The sequence below is a fragment of the Saccoglossus kowalevskii genome, chromosome 1 (assembly GCF_978046115.1).
Source record: "Saccoglossus kowalevskii chromosome 1, keSacKowa6.1, whole genome shotgun sequence".
Classification (NCBI taxonomy): domain Eukaryota; kingdom Metazoa; phylum Hemichordata; class Enteropneusta; family Harrimaniidae; genus Saccoglossus; species Saccoglossus kowalevskii.
The window spans coordinates 24,683,590-24,710,841 of NC_140641.1; the positions used below are offsets into that span (position 1 = coordinate 24,683,590).

The 27,252-nt window shown below is 36.4% G+C and overlaps 1 protein-coding gene across 2 annotated transcripts; it reads right to left on the bottom strand.

The window, feature by feature from the left end:
* LOC100373259 (uncharacterized) lies at nt 1–27,252 on the bottom strand. 2 transcript variants are annotated; one of them, XM_078008219.2, is made up of 6 exons: nt 26,984–27,252; nt 10,416–10,505; nt 3,939–4,076; nt 2,205–2,351; nt 624–762; nt 1–121 (listed from the first exon to the last, which is right to left on the bottom strand). In XM_078008219.2, exons 2-5 carry the CDS (start codon nt 10,490–10,492, stop codon nt 639–641), a joined length of 486 nt encoding a protein of 161 aa, XP_077864345.1. In that variant the 5' UTR covers nt 10,493–10,505; nt 26,984–27,252; the 3' UTR covers nt 1–121; nt 624–638. The 2 variants fall into 2 exon arrangements, with proteins under 2 accessions (XP_077864345.1, XP_006815039.1); XM_006814976.3 differs by lacking the exon at nt 624–762.

Sequence of the window (27,252 nt, forward strand, 5' to 3'; positions counted from 1 at the left end):
TTTTCTTTTCTCTTTAAAATCATCTGACATCAAAAATATAATCTTGTATGGCGTTAATCCAGAGTCTTCCTCATTCATTTTTTCTCATAGCGGGGACGTCACGTGACGTTAGTCAAACTCACTGGAAAGGAAAAAGAAAATAATTATTTCGCCTATGAACCACACGGTAAATTTGGTCGGGTGCAGAATATTCTGGGCACAAGACGAAAACCGTACAAATTACTTACAGTAAGCATTTTCTTTCTAAGCTGCGGTAATATTTACTATTAGACATAATGGGATTACAAATGCACATCATTAAGCATTACCAAAGACATCCATCAGAGAATGTGACGGACGTATAAAAAAACAAACTTTCATTTGTTTACGTACACCACATTCCCACTGGGTGATTGCGGGTGCTACCCTGACAGACAGACCAAGAGACAGACAAACTGTAAACAATGTGAAAACAACGTCACAACTGCAAACACAAAACAACACGTTTAACATATATTGTTCTATTGGTTAAAGAGGATCACGTGGATGACTGGGTCTTCATTGCGTAATTGGATGATGAACGTCACGTGACGCTATCGGATGTGACGTGAAATAGCAGAGACGTTCTGTCTTTCGTATCGTACCTTGATTACCTAAAATCAGCCTGCACGCTGTGCAACGGGACTTGATCGGATGGCTTGTCTAGCAGCGTCTCTGAGTCTGTCGGTGAGTATTTTATTCAGCATAGTGGAAAGCAATACTTCGCTGCCGTTCCTCTTCTGGCTAAATACAAATTTTACCAACATAAATAACGTATAGTTTGTAACACACAATGATGACATAACTATATAAAAACAGTGACCTGGGGCCAAGTCAGGGTCAGCGTAAGATGCAAACAATAAACACACAAAGAGCATTCTACACTTTCGAAACATTAGAAAAACTTAACCACCACGAATTGTAACATCACAGCGTACGAAGCAGATACGAAACAAACGTTTGTAGTCTCAACATTTATGTTGAAAAACAAATACCCATTGAATGCAGCGTGCGGGGAATAGTACGTCACACAGAGTGTAGGCTTGGTAGTTGTGACGTAGACAGTAACGTGGTCTTACAACAAGGCAATATAAATCACCCATGTTTTCGGGTGCGGCGTATGCATCGCCCCGTGATCATCTCTGTAAGTACATCGACGACGAGCATGAATCGGTTCCTCTTAGTTTAAACACTTGAGTTCGATACATAATATCAACTTTACATACAATTCTGTTATTTTATGTTCCTTGGGTTATTAATAATTAATTATTTAATAATTATAATGTCAATTGTGCATTCTGCGAATAGATCTCCAGGACAATAATTTCGTGTTTTTGCTAAATAACTATTACTATTTGGGTGAAAGTCTAAATTATATTACCGAACGAAAACAAATCATATAACACAGCGCCCGTAGTATCGAGAATTGGAAGATAATATCATGGATCGGCATTAGAACACACCATGCCAGAAGTTAATCCACGATCATCTGATAAGATTATATAAAATGATCATTATATAGCAGTTGTTTGATTGTCCCGGGGAAACCAATGTGGTAACGTTTAAGTTTCTGTTTATTGTTACGAGGTGTAAGTAATACCATCTCTTCAAAATAAAAAATGAAAAATTTGTTGAATCACGTTAAATTAGCATATATTGTCGCATAAAAAAGGGCGCAATAGAGTATGGTTACTCGAGATAGACAGGGTTATTCGGCACGTTTCTAAAAATAAGATAATTGGGTCAGATATTGATAATACATTTTACTATCATCAATTTTCCACACCTTCCCAGCAATATTTCACACTCTTCTACCCGTGCATCCATATGCTCGGACCTGTTTTTTGTGAATGACTTGCCTTAACTGTACAACCAACAGTTTTAGTAGATTCAATGAGCTTGTGACTACATATGATAGCACTATTAGACAGATGATTTGAAATGTTATCAATACCACTTGTCTGATGTAAAACCAATTGCTTATGACGAGTGATATATGGTGGGTGTCACGTGGAGCAGAATGTACTCTCCCTCTCTTCGAAACACTTGACACTAGTTCTTATTTGTATACCTCGAGGTCCATGTATGCATGGGTATCATGTTATTTCCACTCATTCCGTTGATTGATTATTTTGAAACATTTCTATAGCTTTTATAAAATAAAACACGGATACCAGAAAACTTACACGTCGTTTTCACTTTTTTTGCCAACTTTGAAGTCGCCCTGTCGAGCCTGTAGAGCCAAGAGTGCTTCTCTGAAAGCCGCTCCCTGATCCCTCAAATATTGGTTCCGCATTGCCTCGTTCATAAATGCATCTGCAGTGACACGTTTTCTACAGAGAACAAATGAGACAACACATAGCCAGTAGCGTTAGCATTAGAATGACGAGATCACTTGTGATTCTCATATAATAACATCTGTCGTTCTACTGTCAGATTCGTAGATATAATGCACATGCCTTCGGAAATCATCTTAATTGGAGAACGGCGATCACTGATATGAGACATCCCATTGTGCCGAAAATATATTCACGACGAGAGAATTTTTTTATTTTATTCTTTGAAATAACACGAAAAAAAACACCTACTAAACGGGGTTTGCCTTTGGAGAGTTAGAGGGGAATGAACTGCATTTTCACTGATTTTGTAATAGTTTTGAATCCAAATAATACTGGTCCAAACTGACGTGCGTGGTTCCAAATGTGTAAACATAGTGTTTACACATTTGTAAACACTGCCTAAATGTCTTTCATCAAACGCTTATACATAACTTGAAGAAGAAGAATCAACAAACAAATAATTTGATTTGAAAAATTCAAGATTATTTACTATGAACGTTTTTTCATCAAATTAATCGATTTGTTTATATTAACGTCAAAGGTTTGATCAATGATGTGTCAAATTAGTCATTCTTTCTACTTGCGTTTTCAAAGTAGTCAGAGTTTTGGGATCGTTTCCTGTGTTGGTAACTTGTCTAACTTCGAAAGAGTGTCTTTGGTTTAGAAAAGTGCGCTTTGTTTTCAAGTTAGTATCAGTGTTGCAGCCGGGATGTTTGCCAACTGTCTAAACCTGCTATGTAATGTTCCTGGTGTCATTGTATGGAGATTATCAACCAACCTGACGTTTAGGCCAACACTTGGTCACAGAGTTGGGCACACTGAACCATGAAATGTAGACGCGAGGAACTTTAAAATTAGAAAAGTTGAGATAACCAGCAATTTTTTAAAACATTTTTATTTTTAATTTAATGAGTTAGCTTTTCAGTTGAAATAAATGCATAAATTTTACATGTCATTTGAAAAATAATTTAATACCATCATTTTATAATGTATTATAGTAAGTTTAACTTCATTTTTATTCATGTTTTGCCATTTAAAATAGCAAAATAATTTGATAGGCCAGACAGTACACCACTACGTTATGCTATGATACACTATATTAGACTGAGAAAGTATTATAATAGGACAAGAACATTTAAAAAGATGTTTAAAAAAGTCCCATCTCCATAGTAATCTGTCACACCTCCTACGTGTTTTGTGTATATTTTGTTGACAACTTACACGAGAGTAATATGACCTGCAGAAGTGCTATATATTTAAAATTGTCTTCTGTGAGTTTTGAAATAACAATCAATCAAAACATTTTGCACTGAGCAGGAAAACATGTTTCGAAGGTAGTATTAAAGTTGTAACACTTTTGCATTGAATACTATCTATTGAACATCTTTTATTAAAATGTTAAAAACAACTTAGAGACACTTTATCCAAAGGACCATGAGCTTTCAAACGTCACTTCTAAATTAAATTTCTAATTCACATTTTTATCACCAAGACATGAAACAGTTGAATTCAAGAAAATGCCGCCAAACCATTGATATGCTGTAGACTATGATGCAACCCGATTGACGCCGTCATACTCACCCTGGTGTCCTGATGGTGAAGTCGCCGTACTTTCTTTGAAGCTTTTGTAACATTTCAATTAGTGCTTGTCCTTGTAACTTAGACATACTCTGTGACATTAATTGAGAGTTCAGTGCATCTGTCATTGTTCTCTTCCCCCTGTGACAAGATGTAATCGGGTGTTTCAATTTAAAGTAGGCGGTAAATACAGACAAGAACACTGTTTTAACCACGAGTCTTTTGAGTTTTCAAGAAACATCAACCATGGATATATATTTTATACAGGCGATGTTAGAATCATTTTATCAAATCTTAAAGGGGCCTGGAATTGGACACTCTGATAATTTGTTTTTCTAGTCACTTCAATTTATCACGTTAGTTTTCAAATTAAAACGCAGATTCGGGACTCAAATCGCATTGCTCTGCCTGAATATCAAATCATGTAAATGATGTGCATACTTTGCTTTGTTGTTATGCAAAGAAAGGCAACAAAACTATATTTTAAAAACTGCAACTCATGACAGTGCTTTGGATCAAATAGATCTCGTACGACGTAAACAATTTCATATAGGTAACATTCCTTGCTGATCCAAATATAGATACAAGATGTCTACACATTATTTTCTTATGTGCGTCTCCCGAGAATATAAATATCTCTTCCGGTTTGTAGAAGTCTGCCAAGACATGACATTACACATGACATTCAACGGATTGTTCACCACGTGTGATGATGCATCAATGCTTAATAATATATCAATGACAGACCACTTATTCCGAGACATGAGGCTCGACATTGTAATGATAAATGGAAGAGTGAAAATGGAGCAATATATATATATATAATTCTACGACCTACGTCCAAATCAACAATTTCCGTTTATAAGAAAAGCGATTGCTTTGCACTAAAACTAACAATGTTTCGGTACGTATACAGCCCGGAATGCCATTCCACTTTGTTTGTAATTTAACTCCTTTTCTTGGTCTGGAAATTGTTGGAACGGTAATATTTTGAATATTTCAACGGTTACACAACATATACACTCACTGCAATACAACGTGTACGTAAGTAACTGGAAACAAGGTGCTTATGTGTTTGCAATATGTGTCGTAATAGCAGTTAACATGGAAGTGAGCGAAACATTGTTAAAACATCCAGTTCGTGAAAGGTGAATAGGGTTGAGTGAGTAGCACCGAGGGTAGGGGTGATTAGTTGAGATGCACACGCCATGTTGTGATACTGAGAAGAAAGATACATTGCCTGTGAGACGAACGTGAGTTAGTACTGGTACGAGTGATTAGAACACGACGCAAGTGAACCCGGGATGTGAATACAATGCAGTGCGACGTAGTGCCATTGCAGTTGTGACCACGTGCGACCAGGTGCGTGTGTGTGTGTGTGCATCGATAACCTTGGGTAGATAGGTTTTCTGATTCAGTCTTGCGATGTATCCACGGGGGCTGCTGTGCAGGAAGTGTATACGTGCACCAATCTTTAAACTCCGTCCATACATGCTGTTGTAGGTGAAACATCTACGAGTATCCCAATATACACAAATATAAATATAATATAATATCATATGAATATAAAAATATAATACAGTATACAAATCAAGAAAAAGGAAGAGAAGCATTTAGGCATTTTTAAAGAAAAAAACACGAAAGAAAAAACACCAGAAAAAAAACGGAAATAGAGAAAGCCACAATAAGAATAAATAAAAATCACCATGGTAATGCAGGATTCTATTTGCTGTTTATTGACATTTTGATTTCAATCTTGTTTAAATCAATCGCATGTTTAGAGGATATGTGTACTAACTAAATCTACACGGATTGTTAAAAATGTCAAGCAAACTGATTTTTAAAGGGGTCAATTAAAGTAATAAACTGCCAATTAGAATCCATTCTTCAACATACATAGCTATGCTACTTACGCGCGATTTAACGTTAAGCGATACGTCGTCGCTACTGCATTGTCCTCGTCTCGGTCAGTGAGGTTTATCAATTCCGCCGAATGTTGGGCCTGTGGGGAATTTCTGGGAAGCAGATGAGGAATTATTGTTGCACACCTAATCCGAACATGCGGTATCGGTTTCAAATAGAATTGAGAAAAGCATGCATAATGACTATGCAAGGTAGTCGTGAAAAGTAATTTGAAAACGTGTAAGGAGGTTCGGACCGAATTGAAGAATATGTTTATTCTTCCAACATTGCAGATTCGTGCCATTAGGATACAGAAAACGGAAAAAAAATTTAGGTCACTAGACTTGTTCCGAAATGTCATGTTCATGTTATAGTTATTTTGCATTCGTTCCTATGTTAAAACTATTTTTTCAAGTCGAACAAGTCGAATATATTATTATTAATAATAGAAATCATAATTTCATAATTAAATTAATTTAGTAAGTTTCCAGTGTGATATTTTATTTTTATTCTTTACTGTGACGAACATATGTTCCTTAATATGTCCAGTGGTTTACAATTTAAATATCTCTGCTATAATTCATTGCCCATATGCTTAGTAACATGCTCAGTAGTTCAACATTTGAATTCGGCTCGAACTCCTTTAATTATTAGGAAATTGTGAATTTTTGCACAAAATCAATACTTGACTGAGCAAAAAAATAATATCCGTGCAAATAAAAAAAAGGCTAACCGTATTGTTTTACTTACAAAGGGATTATCTGGAAATCACCATATTTTTTCTGTATGTCGAGTAAAAACTGGTGAAAAGCATCTCGCCGTTTAGATTTTGCCAGTTGTAATAGTTTTTCAGAGAGAATAGAATCCGCGACATTTCTTTTAAATCTGTGGACGCATGGTTTAGACATCAGTAGTAGGGAGGAGTAGCAAGAATAGGAGTATGGTAAAAACAATGCAATGGGAAGGGTTTGAGGTTGGTAGTAGTGTTATGGGGATGACATAGAAATAACATAAAACAAAACAAAAAATTCAAAATAATGACAACAAAAAATATACTAAATAGGTGTATTTGTGTCTACTTACTTAGTATGGGGCGTTATAGAAACACTTAAATTGTGTTGTTGTATGAATTCTAGTAGTTGTTGTCGCATGGCATCGTGTCCCATGCCTGACGCCAAATTGTTCAAAAGGGTAGCCAATTGGCTATCCGAAAGATTTCTCTTTCTTCTATATTGAATATTTAAAAAAGACATAATATAAAAAATAACAAAAAAACAATTGTGACGTTAAAAAATAGTACTGGAATGAATGAAAAAAATGAATATTACTGCAGACATTCTGACAAAAATATTATATAATCTACGAAAGGTAAAAAAAGTAAAAAAGATCATCCTGCGAAAAAAGGATTGAAATTTAACATTGTTTTGTTAAAAGAAGAAAAAAGATACAACTTTCTTACAATGTGTTAGTACTGTTGAAACCCCCAACTCACCGGCGATGAATACAGTGCAGTCGTAATGCGCATGTGCAAAAGATGGTATTATGCTGGTTAGTAAAACATGTAACTATGCTTTATACAAACTGTCTTGTACATTCAAGAGTTACGACCTTGTTAGTAATGGATACACTGTGCATATGAGGCACACAAAATAGAATATATATAATGAGTTTGAAGGAATAGTGGAGATGATGATGTAAATGAGACAATCAGACACCAAGACCACTACTAACTATACAGTAATCTCCAAGAACGTGTGACTTGACGTCCATTTCCCATTCGTAACTTACTCTTCGGTAACCGTATCCACGTTGTAGCTGACTATTGTATTTATCATGTTGTCATATGTTTGGGTCTTACTGGAGCCGCGAAATGGCACAACAGGGTGTGCATTTTTCTTACTCCTCCTGTCGATTGAATATTATCTGTATATCAGTTAGTCAATATAAGAATTATCTTCTTTATTACATACACGTCACGAAGAGCTTGCGCATTAATACTGAGACAGGATCACGGTATATACTTTCTTTACGACATCTGATACGTAACTGATACCAATGTGAACCAAGCAAAAACATGGCCTAGTCAAATAACGAAGACAAACTGTTTTTCTAAGTCAATGGTGATGTCTATGGTAGGCATCACAAGACGTAAATGCCTTTTTTTAAATTTCACAATATAGTTATTCAAGGTACAGAGGCCACCTGCTTTTGTTTAAAAATTAAGTACAAACAGATAGTATATTGACTTGTTCGAAATATGTACAGTGAGGTCACACCACAAATTATAGACTAATTACTGCAATTTCTTTATTGAATAAAACACGCATTTCGAAATTCGTACAATTAGGGATGCACTGTTTGAGCTCATAAAGTATAGTAATTTATCTCTTGTGGTTAGTTTAAGTAAACAAAAAACGAAGGTATATTGATATGGTAGACATACCAGACAGAAATGAAATTCATCTTCAGCTTGGTTACCGACATGAAAGTCATGCCATTACTTCGATTATCAGTTTTAATTTTTCAAATTGTGTGCCGATATTCTAAATTGTCTTAACCATGCAGCCATTGACACATTGTCAAATAACTGTAAGATACTTCTTCTGCCCAAATGTAAAGTTTAATTTATTATACGTTGAAAGCTTAGGTGATTGGTTCAAATTGTTTAGCCATTCATGAATATTGATATTCACAAAGTAAAATGAAATAATTGAACCTTATCCAGGCCTTGACCCCTCTACAGTCCTAGCTGTATCCACTCAATCGCAAAAGGTATATTGAATAAATCGGCATACAATCGTTTGCTTATTCACTTACACTGGGCCCTGGTCACGTAGGGTATGAGTTGTACTTTCTAGTAATAGCTTACTAAACCATCTCAAGAAAGCTGCATTGCTATTATGAACACGTTGTTGTTCAAGGTATGTTCCCATAGCAGCATCGGCTGTATTGCGCTTACTTCTGTTGAAACAAAGCTGTGAATTATTTCTGCCAAAATATATCAATATGTCATATAGCCTTTGACCTTTAGTCATTACCACCCTGTATTAACCTGTTCACCACCAGTTCCATCTTTTCATCACAAATTAACAAAAAAGTCCCATTTATAGCCTGGGACAAACATATTAAAATTGTTTGATTAGAAACTGAAAATCAAATCAAATTGTGTCTGTTGGCTTCAAATTAGGGTTCATTTCCAGAAATATTGAAGAATATAAGAAAAAAAGGAGCAGAACAATTTGGGATGAAAAGGTTAAGATGAAACATCATTCGGCTCCACAGTGTTTAGATTTGGTATTATTAGCATACATCGTCAGAATATAGTACAGGCTGTTCTATGGGCTGTGGGATATTCCCCATAACTCCCTGATTAATCCAACCTTTCCAGGATCTCAACATTAGACTTATTTTCACGTTCCTCAAGCATTGACACTGCGACTACTTGCACGTGCCGAGTGAACTTTAATAATTTATTTTCTTTCAGTACATTTTGCAACCAATTTAGTTACGCTTTGTCATCAACTTGAGTGTGGAGAATGGATGCCATTGAGGTATCTGCTAGGTTGCGCCTTACTCTGTAGAAAGAACATACTGTAAATGTGGTGTGACCTGGTCACACACTGCGACCTCACTACGCTCCCGGGCAAGTGAGACCATCCATGCACTTTCCCACTACCATTTCACTCTTGGGAAATCATACAGTTGAGCGCCCATATTACTGTACAAAAGATTGAATTCATTCACAGGAACATTGTGTGGATGTAAGATTATGTATGACGTCACATATGTTTATTACAAACTCGTGATGTAACGCTCCTTATACATTGTAACAACCTCTGCAATGTAATTTGATAGTATGTGTCAATTTCTACAGCTCTGCCACCTCGCTGTTGAAAAAAACCAAATACATTTCCGGCTTCCCATTTACAGTAACTTGATTCTGCAACACAAGTGATTATAATACATAATAACATGTACCCCATTATGTTGGGATGCATTCCGAGTTCATTCATACTAACGTATAAGGTATAAGGCAATGTTCGCACTCCATTCGAATAGAAAACTTGTATAAAAATATATATAATATACATATTCATAAATACATATACATAGATGCGTTTCGTATACACTCCAGCAGCTAATTACACACTGTAAAATACCATAGTATAGATTGATGTCTCAAACGTTATTTGGTTAAATTGACTTTTGAGTCAGCAGAGTTCATCTGAATTTGCCTTCATGAAAATATATGAATATAAAGCACAGACTTCTAAATACCATGCGTGGAAATACGAGGGTGTGTTGTCAGAGAAGCTGCGTTTTAGATAGCAAGCTCACCATAAGAGACGTAATGTTTAGTGTAAATGTTGTAAAATAACTAATGTATCTTCAAATGACAATCGCTATCGTAATATTTAACAAGCACATGTCGTGTCCACCTGTATAATGATTCGGTGTAAAAGTACAGTTAGATTAATGCATCTGAGAGAGTTCAACAAGACTAGCACAATAAAACATGTATAACTTCACTACACCGACTAATTATCAGTATAATTATCAGGAAGGAGGTATACTTACATTGGTGCCCCATAGCTTTGTTTAACCGCTACCACAACCATTACAAAGACTGCTACAAGTATTGTTTTGTTCATCATTAGTTGAAAATTCCTGAAAATAATAAGAGAGTACGTGTGCGTGAGGAAAAGAATTATCAACGGGGATTACCGTGATCTCCATCCATCTCTTGTATTCGTGGGTTGTTTTGTTCGTAGTATTATTATAAATTATCTAGTAGATACAAAGATTATGTGTTATTTATAGTGTATCCTTGGGTTGAGTTGTATTTTGTTTAACTCTTATACTGCCAGCCCAATGTACTCTGACATTGAGTTAAATTAGGGTTTGATTATTTAACAACCGGATGTTTTTCCCCTCAGCTTTCTCTGTACACACTGCATGTATTGAACATACTATACATATTGCCTAGTTTAACGTTGTTGTTCAAATTCATAAGATTATGGTCTCTACATACAACAGTACGGTCAGATTTGCGATGATGGTTTCGCTGAATCCAGATCCATGATTGAAGTACATTCTCTTGTTCTCCCTGTGAATATCTAAGTGACATTTATTCACTGTTTTGTACTATTGATGACAAACGAGAGTAGCGAGAGTTAAAACACAAATGGGAGTTCATGGTTTCTCAAAATGAATATCAATTCAATGAATGAATGAATCATTGTCAATGTACGCTGTATAGCCGTAAGAAATAGAAACGTTTAGCCATGTAGTCTATGCTGCAGTACGAGAATTGTAGTATCTTTCGATTTGAAGCACTTCGAGGTATATCAATCATCAACCTCTGCTGTGATGGTAATCGCATCCCATGGAAAGATGTATATTCAGTTGGTTGGTTGGTTGGTTGGTTTGTAAAGCTCGATTTTAACTTAGTATTATCTTAACCAGACATGATCAATATAATAAATGAATAATATAACTTATATTTATATAAATGAAAGTGTATGTATGAAACTGAATAAAGAAGTCTGAATGAATTTACGTTTTTTTTTACAAACGTCCCCGTGCGCAAACGTGGAATTTGCACGTAGATGCCACCATATGGAATGACAAAACAACAGCCTCTGATGTGAATATACCTTCTAGAGCATAACGCAGTTCTATTTTATTAATATGATACTTTATTCTGCTGTAATTCGAGAATATCGCCGGTGGTTTTATATTTTACTGTATCATTTTCCAATGTGTTTCATTAGTTTCGCTGCCATAGTAGATAAGAAAGCGAAGTTATTCTTATAGATGTGTGTCTGTCGTCCATAAACCATTTACATTTGCTTAAAGGTTAGTTGAGCGGACTTCTATCAGATGTGATTTTGTGGAAATTAATTTTTGGTCAAAAAGACAGCCCAATTCATGACATCTGATACGTGGGTACCTTGGCTATCATTAAGTTTTTAGCGAATATTTTTGTCATTTATGGTAAAACTTGCTTTGGTCCTTTGATGAACCAATATTTCTAGCATTTGTTATGTCTTGTAAAAATTATATTTTCGACCTTTTCTTGACAACTAAATGTCCAATTGCGTTGATACTTGACGTGTTAGTACCCTGGGTGGACAACTAATCAAATGATATTTTGACGTCTTAAACACCACCAGCATAATGCTTTTGATATTTGAGGTGCACATAATGTTTGTGAACAGTTTATTTGATGAATATTCTTAACAGCCAAAACCAATTTACTTGTTTTGGGGTAAATGTGTTTTATCTTTTGGTTTACGGATATGATTTACTTGACTTGGCTACCACAAGCTATTGCGACTGTCAGATCGCTTGTTTTTTTATTGGGTTAATAATTTAATTATATGCAAGCATATGCTATTGACTAAATATGCTTCTCTTACGATATGGTTAGTCGAGATTATTGCCAAATCATACGTGTTAATTTGTCGCCCGTGTTATACAATTAAGTTGCGTAATCAATTCATGTCCCGTTATGCAGCTGATTTACGTGATTTTGTATCGTATTATATCCATACATCCGGGCTATTACGAAGTGGAGAATGTCACCACGTGTAATTCTTTTAATTCGTTTGTGATACGTTCAACAAATTGCATTCATTTGTTGAATGCGCACGTCGAGTCTGTTGTTAGAGCATGGCATACGATACACACGGGCTAAACGAACCAGTTCAATCACTGACAATCCCGCTGAGCGGAAGGATGCATATCATCATAGACCTGATTATATGCTCTTTATAATCGAGTCACAGTGCATTTCAAATGATTGTTAATGCCGACTTTTCATCATTCAGCTGCCAGTATAAGTGGAAGTGAAGTGAGTTCAGATTATTTCGATATATACAACCTTATCATGGTCTAATCGTGTTGATAATGGAAATGCGAAATGCGTATAGAGGTAGGCTTGACGCAATTAAAGAGTAACGGATGAGGCTTTCATCTAGGTAGGTGAAAGTGTGATCTATTTCCGTATATGGAACAATGTGGGGGTCCAATACTCGTCATCAGCTGCATAATGAGGTCATTTACAGAATACTGACATCTGCTTCTCAGAGTAAGACGAGTAGATACACCATCCTACCTCTAATATCGTGTTTTATTCGTCCAAATACTAAGCTTAGCGGATATATTTCAGTGAAATGTGAATTTATTGCATGCATGTTGTTAACTCTATACTCAATGGATGTTTATCGATACATGCTTTAGAATTACCAAAGCAAAATCGTATGGTTTTGATGTTCTGGGCTGGTCAGTGATATTTTCACAATAGCGAATGAAGTATTTTACTTGTATTCATTCCCAGTGACGTTGGTAATATTGATGTAACTCGCCACATGAAGTACCAGCTACTGCCCCACGGACAATGCATAAATTAATTGTCTAGCAAATCACAGTAGATGTTCTCCTGTGAATAGGATGCACACTACATTTCCCAAGTTGCATTGTCATGTCTGACCAGCCGACCGATTGCAATGTGCATTTAAATTACTATTGCTCCCAAGAAACAACCTTTACAATCTCTCCTATCTATTCCTGGCTCACTTATTTGCCATGGCTCAATCGGCATTTGCATTTGAATCTGTAAGCAGACTGACATCACATGTCACCATGCCTAGATCATCAACAATCAAGGAACGTTTGTTTAAATTGGTTGAATGACAGTAAATATAAATAATTGCTTCATACCATCTATACAATTACAAGCAATTTACCATAAAAATAGTCATTGGCGAGAAAGCACATAGAGATCAAAGCACATGGCCAAGGAGTATTTCGGAAGAGACACACGACGTGCCCCACCTATCCATATGATTTACAATAAAATCTATCTGAAGCATTCTTTCAAAGTATTGTCTGCCTGAAATGTCTACTTTTGGCTGAACATCAAACAAACTGTAAGCCCTAGTAAGTGTGCCACTGACTCGATGGAGGCAAATTCCACTGACCAAGATTTATTCACTAAAGGATGTGACTTTAGGGGAATACACTATTTGTTAGCATCCGCACATGAAATGTACACAGAACAAATGTCAGGAGAGACAGTGACATTCACTTTCTGAAACGTTCATAACAATTATTTTTAAAACGTGTATTCGAATTCTATACACGCACACAGTTATTGACAAACTTTTAGAACTCTTCTTTTGTGTATGATTCATTGAGTCACAGAATCGAACACGCTGCTTCACTAACAAATTTCCATGTGGAAACTGACCTGATTACATATGATCTCAAACAAAAGGAGTATGCTTTACCTGAATATATGACACTAGGTTGTATAGTATGCAATCCTGTCAGTGACGTACTACGTGTGCTTTCACAGTTAAGTGAGTTCACTGACAGTAAATGAAATCCGCCCACACCCTAAAGTTGTCCACGTCAGTTACTATCAATAATTCCTTCTGAATTGAAGTTTGATTTTTGTGGTGGTGATTATATGTTGTTCTTATGATAAAATGAATATGGAATTGTGATATAAATGATTGTCCTAAAAGTAATATCACTATTTCACTTTCTGGTCCGTCCTGAAATCATATGATATGTGTGATATGACGTCATCTATGATAACTGTGTAGTTTGAAATGTATAATGTTATTAGCCTAAGAGTACAGTAGTGCAATTCAGAGTGTCCTATGATATGTGTTGCCGGAAGTCGACAGTGGTGGCACTTATAACTGCGCAATTGAGCGGAACATGAAAGTGTTCCATTTCGCCGCAATATTCTTTGTAACTCATTGATTCAACCATGTGGCACGCTGTGTGAATCAATCTTATTATCTGAATTGCGATTAAGAATTTCAAAATTGTCAAAATATGTAATATGCTCACAAGTAAGGGATGGGGCATATTCAGTAATCTCAGAGCAGTAGTGTCAGATAAAATCAATCAAGATTATGCTGACTTTAGTATCTCAAGCGCAGATTGTACATCGATCTACGTAGCACATTGATGCACCAACTGGGAGAGGGAATTGCCTGACTCCAAACAAATAATAGAGTTTAGTGTACATATAGTTACATGTCTTTTCCTATAGGAAATCTCTTCAATAAAGACAAAATCAATTCATTACTTCCCAGATTTAATTCGGAATGAAATTGATGACAACTCGCGTAGGCAAGTAATCGTGAAATCCCAAAGGATGAAGTACAAGTGGTCAGTGCCCCTAGAGGGAAATAGTTAAATTCCCAGTCAGCTAATGCGACGTGGGAAGAATGGATTTACCTTTTTACGACTCTGAGCCCTGTTCAAAGCATTTTAACGTGTACCACCAGGTTTGAAGATTATAACTGACATTTGATTCCCCGAAGAGACAATATGGGCAACCAACAAAATATTCACCTAGAGTTACCCATTTGTTAAAATCTTGATGGTAAATATATATATCTAAAAAGCATTAGGATTAGTATGTTCATATAATATTATGATAGATTTATGTAATCAACTGAAAGACATTAGAAAGAAGTAACATGGGTGGTGTAAGCACGTGGAGTTAATATATATATATATCGCGCACCATGCGTCAAGTGATGCCTAATTCAAGAACCCCAATCACAATAACGGACACCGTGACACCCAATACCACATATGTATTAGATATGCTTATAAATAATTACGTTTACGTTAACTTTCGACATATACACTTTCCATTAAATATTACCATATACTTTATTTATTAGTTCGTATATTCAATGCGTATTGCTTTTAGACATGACGTTGAAGGATCCAGATGGACCTACTGACTGAGCGACTAAATATCACATTTCCATGACAACAATATATAACGCTATTAGTTATTTAAAGGTCTCTGAATTGTACTTGTCATAAGGATTTATATTCTAGCTGTACTCATTCGTTCCAAGATTAACCATTCACATGCCCTCATCCTCGACTCCCACTCAGTTAACACCAGTCACATCAGCTAGAGTTGTATTAGTAGTAGTGGACAAAACCTACATGTTTAACTATTACATTAAGAATACATACAAATACGTATATTATAATCTCAGTCGTATCGAATTGATATCATCTGTCACACTAGTTCACGTTCGCTATAATAAATCAGCAAAACTCGACTATGACAGTTCTTCATTGGAAGGACTTAAATATCCTAAATCATCGCCACAGTACGCGACCGCAAGATTTAACACTTATTTCAGAAACGATATTTTTTTAATTCTTCAAATTCAATTTTACTGTTGACCGAGAAGGCTCATAGCAATCTATTGATCTTCGAACCTATGTGCCTGTTCGTGCTCTAAGGGCCACAACGCACTGGTATACTTTATGGGGTGATCGAGCTTGTGTCTCTGACATTCTCTGTAGTGCACTTACTCTGCTACTTAATCCTTTGAACTACACTGGTGTTTGCAAATATAATATAATTGATATGGGTAGTTACCGCACATTTTCCCACAAGAAGGTCAAAGTTATTCCCCATTACTATCCAATAAGGACCGTAGTTGTTTTTTTTGCTGATAAATTGTGGAATTTGAGCATACACAATTTGCAGCCCAGCAACAAGTCATTAGTGCCTAACAATGGGAAACTGTAAATCAACTATTTTGATAAAAAACAGTTATATACCGTTATCGGGCGACATTGCCTATAAATAGTAAATGGATACATATGCCAAATTCTCATGACTACAATTCATAGTTTGTTTTTCAATAGTTTCGGCTCTGATGGGTTGGTGGTGGAGACTTTGCACGGCCATTACATTACATGTGTTGAAAATTACTTTATTCAAATTTTACAGCAACAAACGAAAGTGTGTGAAAAACTGTATCCATACATCTAAATCGAAATAAAAAAAATTCAATCGTCTTTTCATTTTCATTATCCAATTACAACATTTTTGAATAATATATTTTCAGATATATGACAAAGATGTTTGTAGTGTGCTAAATCAAGATTATGTGTAGTATTTAACTGACCGCGTGAACGGAACTTATTTATATAATTGTCACCTACATGTTATTGTCTGTTTTGAACGGAGATTAAACGTTATTTTAAGATTATAAAGGCCAACTCGCGGCTCTCATTATTTATTCATTGCTAACTATACATGCGTGGACCGACAGTGAGCATGTTCTTTGAAACTTACACTGGATAAAAATGCATACATATATGGGATTAGAAGCATCACTACATATGTATTCCCGCCGAATAAAGTGAGATTATGCTAATATTCGTTGATATCCCAGTCTCGCATTGCCACGCTGCGACAATGTGGAGTCGTCGTTCAACATGCTGCGAAAAGTGCATTTGCAGCTCGATACCAGGAGCGACTGAGAAGCCATTTTATGTCATCGTTAACGAGTTGAGGGCGAGTGGGTTACAAGCGTATACGTCATATGTGGTTCATTATCATATTCCGATCATTAATCCATGACCTGAGCACGTGACAAAAATTTGATGACAAAATTTCTAACTGGTGATTTTACGCATCAAAGTATAGTGGGTTTGTCAGCCCCGTATTGGCGTTCATGCACTTTTTTTTACTAGAAACACAAATTGTTATTCTATTAAAATGTAAGCATTAACATACTTTGTAATAGTATTGGTATAGTCTCTGGTTCAAGTTCACGTCGTTCATTCCTATGTGCGTCAGTAGTGTAGTTATAAGTGTAAGAAAGTGGTTTTGCTTCGATTACCATCCCAATAAAATGATTGCTTTAATCACCTGCACATGACCATTTGATTGGTAAAATTGTTGAAATAAAAGCATAAAACTCCATTTTAGAGTGTATTTTCTATAGTATACACATCATCAGTGCTACACTGTGATTTTATTCTTGGAAAATTACAAGTATGCCTCAGCTGGTCATTGTGCAAAGTGAACTAAACAAATATATCATATACATAGTTACCAGATGACACACTTCCTTACAGGGCCTACAAACATAGCAGAAGTGACTGACCAGAGAAAGAGAATGCCACAATTTCTTTCAAAACACATTACATAATGAACGCTATATCACGAGTGATCAAAACACTGTCAAAATGATTTAGGAACAATTCCAGAAACTATATGTGTTCAGCTATCATCGAATGATGATTGTATTTGTTGTTCAGTTGTCTCTCCGGTGACTCATCACAGTAATTCTTATTGCACCCCGTCCACATGACCAATGGTCATAGTAAACACATGCTTGCTGACCAGTATACCTCCATGAGAAGTCACGCAACAAGCGCGGGAATCTATTCTATTTGCACTTTGTGAATAACATGTAACATTTCACTGCGATGCGTGTCCGCTGGGTAAACTGTCTGAAATTGACACCGGAAATGGAAACAATGGGATTACGGAATAACAATAAGCTCACATATATCTCCATGCATTGCGTTGAGTGATTAGACTTCTCTGTAATAAAAAAAAAACATTCCCATTGTCCATCAACGAAATGCTAGTAGCTGCGTTTGAGTCGGTTGAATGAGAACGGTTATTACCATAGCGGTGCCCGGGATGATCTTCTGATAACCTTGGCGTCCGGGGATCTACCTTTGTGCCACCGATGTTGTTGCCCGTGGCAGCGTGGAGAATCGCGCATTTTACCGGATGATCTATCGGGGGATTGAAATAAGTCAATCTTACCTGGGGTGGACAATATTTCAAGACAATATTCGTAAGAACCGTTCGCTCTGACATTTAGTATTGAATGAAGTATTTTCTGAAGGTGGAAGACTTTTATTTGAATTCTGAATACGCGGTGACAAAAAATAGAGCGAAAACAATGGGACGACGATCGATTTGATAGTCATCATATCACGTATATACGCCGAGGAAAACCAGAATTTATTGCAATATAATATTTTTCACATTTTAGTCGATTTCATTAGAACCGTATGCCAGATATGAATTTATTGGGTGCAATGATATCGATATAACTTGTATTGCATTAAAGAATACTGACTATGTACGATTTATATGGTCCTGGGTACACGGTATACAAACCTAAAACTTACATCGGTCCTAATGTCAACATATATTTGTGTACATACTTTGATTAATACATTTCATTTACAGTAGTACAGTAGCCGTGATATAAACGAAATGTTTACAGCTTCCCCTGTCTTTAAAGGTGAAATATTATTACCAAGCAGCAGTAGTATGAAAAGTGTATCTCTTGCTGGGATGTGTACGGTTTAATTGCATCTCAGCTTGAAGCCTAACACCGAGGACGTGTATCCAACCGATAGTTTATGACAATTCGCTATACACATAAAGTCAATAACTACGAGAGAACCGGGAATTATAGCCACATATAAATGACGACAGTTTTATGCGCTTTATTATCGATGTATACTTGATAGATACTCTTTTTCACCTGTGGTGTTCGCTCAGAAAGCCGAATGCATGTATGAATGTTATTAGACACCGGGTTAAGCGGTCCGGGGCAAAAAAAAAGAGTGAATACTGAGATATAACATTTCTCGGGGCAACATTTTAAAAGTTTCGTTTGGAGTAATGGATGAGATCTTTGTGACGTGATTGAGTGAGTAATTGCATCAGTGAATGAGTTCCGGTAATCGGCTGATGAAACCTTCCTGAGTTCACTGTCAACTCACGTTATTAGCGTCGGGTAGGCATGACGTAGCCCTAAGCCATAGTGACATTTCAACTGTCATACGCATCTATACATACACAGCCGTTATTACTATATATATATATTGTATATTCTTATTCCGCCAATGATATACCATAGATTATAATGAAGTACATGTAATAATATCACGTGACAGTACAAAACTAATCTATGTCTCTGCTTTAGTATGTTTTGCCCGTTCGCATTTCTAATTTACCTTACGATGTCCCCGGACACGTGTTGATTATAGGTGTATATGCTAACAGAGATATGTTGAAACCAACGCCATCCATCTATTTTTATTACTAATATTAGCCGTATACTCAGAGGTATGGTTTTAGTCAATGTGAAAATATACGCTCCAGTGAACACATCTAGCATAATTTTCTCAATAACTACGATATATGAATCCGGCATAATGACACGATTTGCCAATACCTCTGAGTTACATGATCTTAAATGGGCCCACTGTCACATTATATACGCTGGGTAGCGGTGCAGTAGTTTTGTGTGCATATAAGCATGATTGGTTGTAATGGAGATGAGAACATCTTTGAATATGACACGCCGGCCTTCACAAAAAAACTGTTGATCTTAAATTTTAAAATGATATATTTTTCCCCAGGGTATATAGCAAGAATACAATTTATTCTAGAAGTATATATTGTTGTACCTACTGCTACGAGTTTAGTGTGAAAAGTTATTGTGATTTGCCATTTGGGATGAAAATTTGAAATGCATAATACAATAAATGTTATTATTTTGGTATAGTAAACATTTTAAATTAGCGAAATATGAATGATTAAATATATGGCTGGATGCAGTTAAGAAATCATTAAATATATAATACCTTTTCTTTAAATAACTGGTTTCCCACATTTTTTAATCCCGATTTTTTTCCCATTCCGTAATAATATTCCACGTTTCAATGTGACCCACTCACATATTAAAGTTCTAGCCTAAAATTTTGCTCCACCTAAAATATTATTGATTTTGATTAAACATGGTTTAATATCATTTTTGATAATCTTGCATTAGCATTTGTGATTAAGTAGATTTAGTTGTGAATGGAATGACTACACATCCAACAAAACTGGAAGGATTAGGCTGAAATGTTATTTCAATGTTGAAAGAAACTTGTGTCTGTATTCTGAATTTTAGCACCATAAGACATAGCAACTACTTTAATATATATATTAATCACTTGAATAAAAAAAAGCAAAATGTTCTTACACGTTCACTTGTCATCCTTGAAGCAATTCCCAAGACAATGCCCCAACACGTTTTATCTTAATGTTTAGAAACATGCATCAATGCGTGTTGCAAACAAAATAGGTTCGCCTGTACAATTAAGACTTGTCAAGCTGACTAAAATTTATTGAAAACCACCTTACGTCTTCATTACAGATTACAGTGCCGCGTTGAATTTGAATCGCCCTGAAATGTAATCAAATCTCACTTCCCGTCGCTTTGATAGAATATAACGCAGTCAAGATATATGTTTAGTGACTGTAGTTCCTGTTATTACAAATAAAGTCTCGTTCATTGAGTCCCCGGAGGTGTTCAATAAACTAGAGATTTACACCCCATTCCACGCAGTATCAACTCAATCACAGAATATACACTCAAGGCTCATGATTAATCTGAACATCTGGCATGCGATTTATCTCTCTGTGAGCAATTCGTACAAAACACACAGTTACACGGGTCTTTGAATATAAAGCATATTAAGGAAATGAGTTCTGAGAGTTGGGTTACAATTATGAGATGATCCACGGGGTTAAATGTTGACGTCTCTTGAAAGTTTACACCGCACGGAGAGTGTACGTAGTAAATGCGCATGGCAGGAAAATATGATACAATTTAAAGACAGATTGTAGACTGTGTGTCATCTGTCATTTTGTAATACGTGTGGGGTAAAAAAATCAGGAATAATATTATATCATGGTTTTTATAATGTTGAAATACTAATCAAACCAAATACATTTGTTAACTGGGAAAATACGTCCCGGCAGTAGCGACAAATATACGACATAAGCAGGAGCCCGATATGCACCGTAAATTATTAAACGCAAGAAAGTATCAAATTCGTATAGGTGTCTACAGGATCCCGTCTTGTAAACATAACAAGCGTCCGATCGAATGACGTTTGCGATGATACAGTAGTTCAGTCAACTCTGTGTCTGATTATATGAATGCAGAGTAATCACAAATTGACAATAAATATTGAATATTCCCACTCCTACTGTGAGTCCTGTAACATCCTGCCCACAAGCCGCTTTTGTCGCTCCCTGCTAATTCTTACATCATTAGAATAATCGTGGCGCCAGAAAATGACTGAAATAGTAAGCCCAGCACAGGTAACACTTGGTAAATATAGAATTTGAAATTAATCTACAATCGCGCTCACGATCAACTAAGGACAATGTTGTCTAAACGCCATTTGATTTTCTTCCTAACGTGTACGTAATTGCAAACTCACTCATTAAATCTACTCTGTTCTCTCTTATCTTGAATCATTTATGCGTTGCGGAAGAACACTTCTCAATGGCAGAATATCGGGGGGGGGGATAAACCCTCCGGTTGTTGCACAACTTTGTAACAAATAGTTCAGTTACGAAATTTACGAATTTAAAGAAACCCTATTTCTTTTGAAATTAACGAATGTAGCAGGTAATAACTTAAGTATCTTACGGATTGTCACTGTGGGCGATGTATTGTATCTACACGATTACTTTGGTTTCTAGTTAACATGTGTAATGACTGACATACAAATTATTAACCGGTGCAACAGTTTGTTGTTGCCGTTGCCGCTGTTGCTGATGTTGCTGTAATTACATCTTTAAAAACTTGAATTAAAAGCGGCATGCCTGTTTGATGTACATTCATTTCTCGATGATTGTGAAATAGTATCGTTGTAAAAGACAAAATTGGGATATTTATAATTGTATATTATTGCTCTGAAATGTTCTCGAAGGAATAGATGTTGATTCAAATGAACTCGCCCGAGGATCGTTTGTGGGGGTGAATGATAATTGAGTTGCATTGTGCGAATATTGTCAGATTACTTCATGTGTCATACAGAGGCCATCGCACGCCGGAGGCAAAGGTTTGCTTTTACCGACATTCACCACTCAAATATATATATTGGAATAGCATAAATGACTCATAATAGTTTGCAATTCAATAAGACCATTGAAGTAGTTTGGAAAACACATTCGCCTCGTAGTTCGTTGACTAGGATGAATACGATTCACACTGCGCGTGTACGCATTGCCTTCATCCGTTGATATCATGTGGTTTTGACACAACAGTGAAAAGTGATTCCCCTCAATATCATGATTAACTAGTTATTAACGCAGTTCCGGCGTAATGATGATTCTCCACTGATATAATCATAAAGTGTCGTCTAAATCGACTGTTTTTTGTATTGAATGCGTTGATTTCTATAGCGCATCGATTAACAATTAATCAGTTGGAGAATTAGGTATTTGCTAGTGAGATACAGCAGTTAAATTGATGACTAGGACATTGAAATATAGTGTATATAACTTCAACTGTCGATTAGGAATATATGTTGCAGTACATTAAAAAATATCTAATTTCTTCTGTGGCTTGTTTTCACATCCAACAGCATTGTTAACTTGTCACTGGGGTCTGTCATGGATTATTAATTTAAATAAAAGTATTTCGTTTACTTTCGATTTCTTACCATGCATGTAGAGAAATCAGGCTAAACAGGGAAATGGAAGGGAAACTCGTTGAACACATCCCGTCACGGCCGTCTTCGGTGTCATAGTCTTTGTTGACAATTAATTTGACCTCAATAATCGTTACGTGTTTTCCAACAGCAAGATTATTTTGGTGTGTTCTAATTTTTGACATATGAGTGCACAAATCGCTGGCCCTGTACTAGTACTTGGAGGAAAAATAAAACAAAGTGACAAAAGTCTGTGCAAATTATGTCGTTATCGCAAGACTTTTACCATATGGCCATATCATTTGCGGTTGCACACAAAATCCCGTAAAAAGTATTGTCACTGAACTATTATTCGCACGAAAAATGTGTCAAGCCCTAATAAAATGACAATTATTGAGCCATTGATCATTGGTTCCGATGGTCAAATGGTTTCTTCATTTTTCATAATTTCATTGAAATTCCTGAAAAAATATGTCATTATTGGTACTCAGGTTGTCCGGAATTATAGAGATATTCTGAATACTATTATTGTTTATAAGATTATGGTTTACGGTGAATTCATCTGAAAATAGTTTCAAAGCGAAACAGTCGGGAACGATTGATGATTGATGACAGAAGACAGTATAGATGTTCATCTTTTTGATATGATCGCGTCGACCTCACTTCTCCCCATCTGCCTATACTGGGATCGCTTACACCTGATTATCGACCTGATAATTGTGTCAATTTCCTTTTATTTGTCATTGTGTTCACAGAAGTCATTATCTCTTGCTCAAACAAAATCCGGCTACGTCCTCGTACTCTTCCTTAGCTATTTATTTTCCGGTGTTTGTCCAAGATCGCCGTGTGCAAACAAACTAATGACATGCGACTGACAACCAGCTGTGCTGCTTGAGAAATGTTGCTTGCACGACGACGTTCCATCTCACTTTATGAACATCCGGCGCCCGGGGGTGTACTCTCATAGAGGTATGCATGGACAAACTGGGTAATATTGAAACGGAAAAAAATGTCCAAATTATGAAGTAAACCATTTATCGTTCAAATATCAAAAATTTATACAAATTGTTTTTGCTTTTAAGCCCCTGGTTACGCGGTCTGGGACCATTGCAGAGGTAAGTAGAATGGATTAGTCACTGTTTAGGTGTGACAGTTTCACACGTCACGCCCCCTCCCCCTAGGACCTACCCGCTACAATCGTGTTCATTCTAATTTAGTGAGCTTTAGATATAATTATTTTCATCAAGATCATATCATGCTTTAATCGTCCAATTATTAAAAGACTATCTTCCAGTGGTGATTGGAGAGGTCTTATTCCCCGAAGTCGTTAACACTAAAATGGGCTTCTTCGGACAAACAATGAACCAATGGCTCATATTGTTAATTATAACTCAGTAGAAACAGGAGCAATGAAAAACAAGAGTGACCTAGAACGTGATATGAAACAAGTGTAAAACTAATTTAACAATCGAGAAGATTAATTATTCTGTTTTTTTTCTTTTTGTAATTATGGCTTATTCAAAATGATCATTGAAATTATTGTCTCAAAAGTATACAAATTATTTAAGTGGTAAATTTGGTTGACTGCATTTGTGTAATTGAGACATGTTCATTACTGAACGCTCGACTGGTCCAGATAACCCTTCACGTTGACTGACAACCTCCGCCTAGCGTATCACCTGACCTGGGACCACGCCGTCTAAAGAAACGCATCTACTTCAACCTGAGCTTACTTTTTGCAGCCAACTCTATCAGCGCAACGCAAAGAGCGAACGCGCTAGCGATAGAAAATTAACAGAAACAAAGATATGATTAACTGAGAAGTGACGGGGAATGCAAACCGCCGACAGCGGCGTGCAGTAACGTAATTTTCCATAACGTTCTGTAGTCGGCCAACCGTCACCTTCTGACCGATATTGTTGCAGCACACAGGGCCGGTTATTGATAGAATATAGTATTAAGTCCAACGCGAAACAATGGGAAGTTAACGGAAAGCGTGATACGTTCTGATCCCTCCTCCCTCGTCTAGGACAATAGGGGCGATATAACCCACAGATTCTCTACGCACATACGTTGTTTTAAAGGTGATTAACCGTTCGAAATCCAGCCATTTTGCAAATACAATTCCTCGGTCGACCAATGAATCAGAGGTTCGATAAAATAGCGCACGGGTATTTTGGAAAGCAACGTACTAATCTTGAACACATAGCCGTTACTAAGGATGCCTGGGAAACATGTCGTTCTGATAAAGATGCTCTCTATTATTTACATATGGCTTCAACCGTTTTCATTCAATCCTACATCCATATCTACAGCATTATTTCATCACGCTACCACCTCGATTTCTTACTGAGCCGTTGAAGCCATTGCAACTAAGTAAAGTCTCCTAATATTTTATACATATATAATACTCATAGAAAAAACACATACATATAACGTTTTATCGTTGAATTAATCAACGTCAGCGTGTTTATTCATACTTTCATAGGCTCAAATTATTATATTAGCGGGCGATACGATATACAATAAAATAAAATGTTATTCGGGTTGGAATTACGAGCATATTAAAACTTGTTTTACATCTGTTTTTAATTTCGGGTTCTACAAAGCAAGTTACAAATTACTCCATAATGATGATATGCGACGTTAATCAAGCCTTACAATGCATCGACGTTGGAAAATATCCGTACATACTATAAGCAATGTATACCGTTGCTCCATTCTACACATCACATGCCATTGTCATCTGTGTTGCGATTTAATACTTCCTACTTTGCACTGACTCGAGTTGATACGCCATTTCGCGCATTTTTAGAAGCTTCATCTGACACATTATACTCCACTTTCAATTATTCATATTGACGACCTGTAACCGTTTTATTATATTTCCATGCACATTTCATGAAATAAAGTGGCATTACACGAGCTGCTTAGAGTTGCCGTACAATGACAGATCGATAGTGGGTCGTGTCTTCGGTATTGTGCTAGTGGCACTTATCGCTGATGTGTGGCGTACTAAGTTGTACCAAGCATGAAAGCTCATTATTATTCAACAGTTGAACGAGAACAAAATGGGCTAGAGTGTTACTCTGTTTGCTCAATGCGTTATGCTGTGCACGCAGCGTTCTCGATACCGTTGCAAGTATTGGACATGTGACTGATCGATCGTTACGGAAATTTATATCGGGGAGTGTTGATGAATGCACACGTACTTTATGTGTGGCATAGGTACGGAAAAAAAACCCACGTGATCCTTTGAATACTGAGCTGTGTTATATTGGCTTTCAAACGCAACACGTGTCAGTATTCAATGTTCATGTTAGCGCGCCTCATATGGCACTTAGGCAGGACGGGTGTGCAAAGTGGTGCAAGTCAAAACTAAATATCACAGTTTGGCAAGCGCAGCGCAGACTATAGCACACGTGAATTGCGTACATCGACTCGTTTTGTGAATTTACAGTGAATATATATATTTTAAAGCGTCAACTGTTTTTAATTGCAATTGTAATATATTTTAGTTTTCCATGACCATAGATAATAAACAACTGATTGAATGTCACAAAAGCACCAAACACACATGCTGTCTTACACTTTGACAAACAAGATTCCCTCACTAATCCATATGTTCCTCGAGGTTAAGCTTCAAAGGTAACGCTACGCTTGCTAACTCGTTCCATAAACGCATGGATGATTCAATGTTACGTGTATATAGTGTACTGATATTACACGTTTCAAGTTTTTAATCGCAATAATTATTATCCGAATAACTTGAAAAAAAAATACTAACTTCTAAGATACCCGAACATAAGTACCCTTCTTACCTTGTCTATTTCTGCTAACGTAACCGCGGAGGCTCGAAAATTCGCTATTTGCTCCAAAAACTTCTCGTACTCAGAGTGATTCTTGAATCGGTATTTAATGACGATCCCAGTCAGTGTACAAGAGTTCTGCTCCTATCTTGGTGTGTTCGCGTTCAGCTCCAGAGAAAGTTAATAATGTGTGTGTGTCTGTACCAGCAGACAGCGTGTTATATCAGATACTTAGCTTGTCGATGACGATCCGACTTCTGTCGTTCACCCTGGCTTTTAAT

Coding starts and splice junctions, on each gene's coding strand:
- LOC100373259 (XM_078008219.2), bottom strand. CDS start 10,492: ATGATGAACAAAACAATACTTGTAGCAGTCTTTGTAATGGTTGTGGTA. Junction 2,352..3,938: donor TTCACCATCAGGACACCAGG/GTGAGTATGACG, acceptor TGTTCTCTGTAG/AAAACGTGTCACTGCAGATG. Junction 763..2,204: donor AAAAAAAGTGAAAACGACGT/GTAAGTTTTCTG, acceptor ATTTGTATTTAG/CCAGAAGAGGAACGGCAGCG.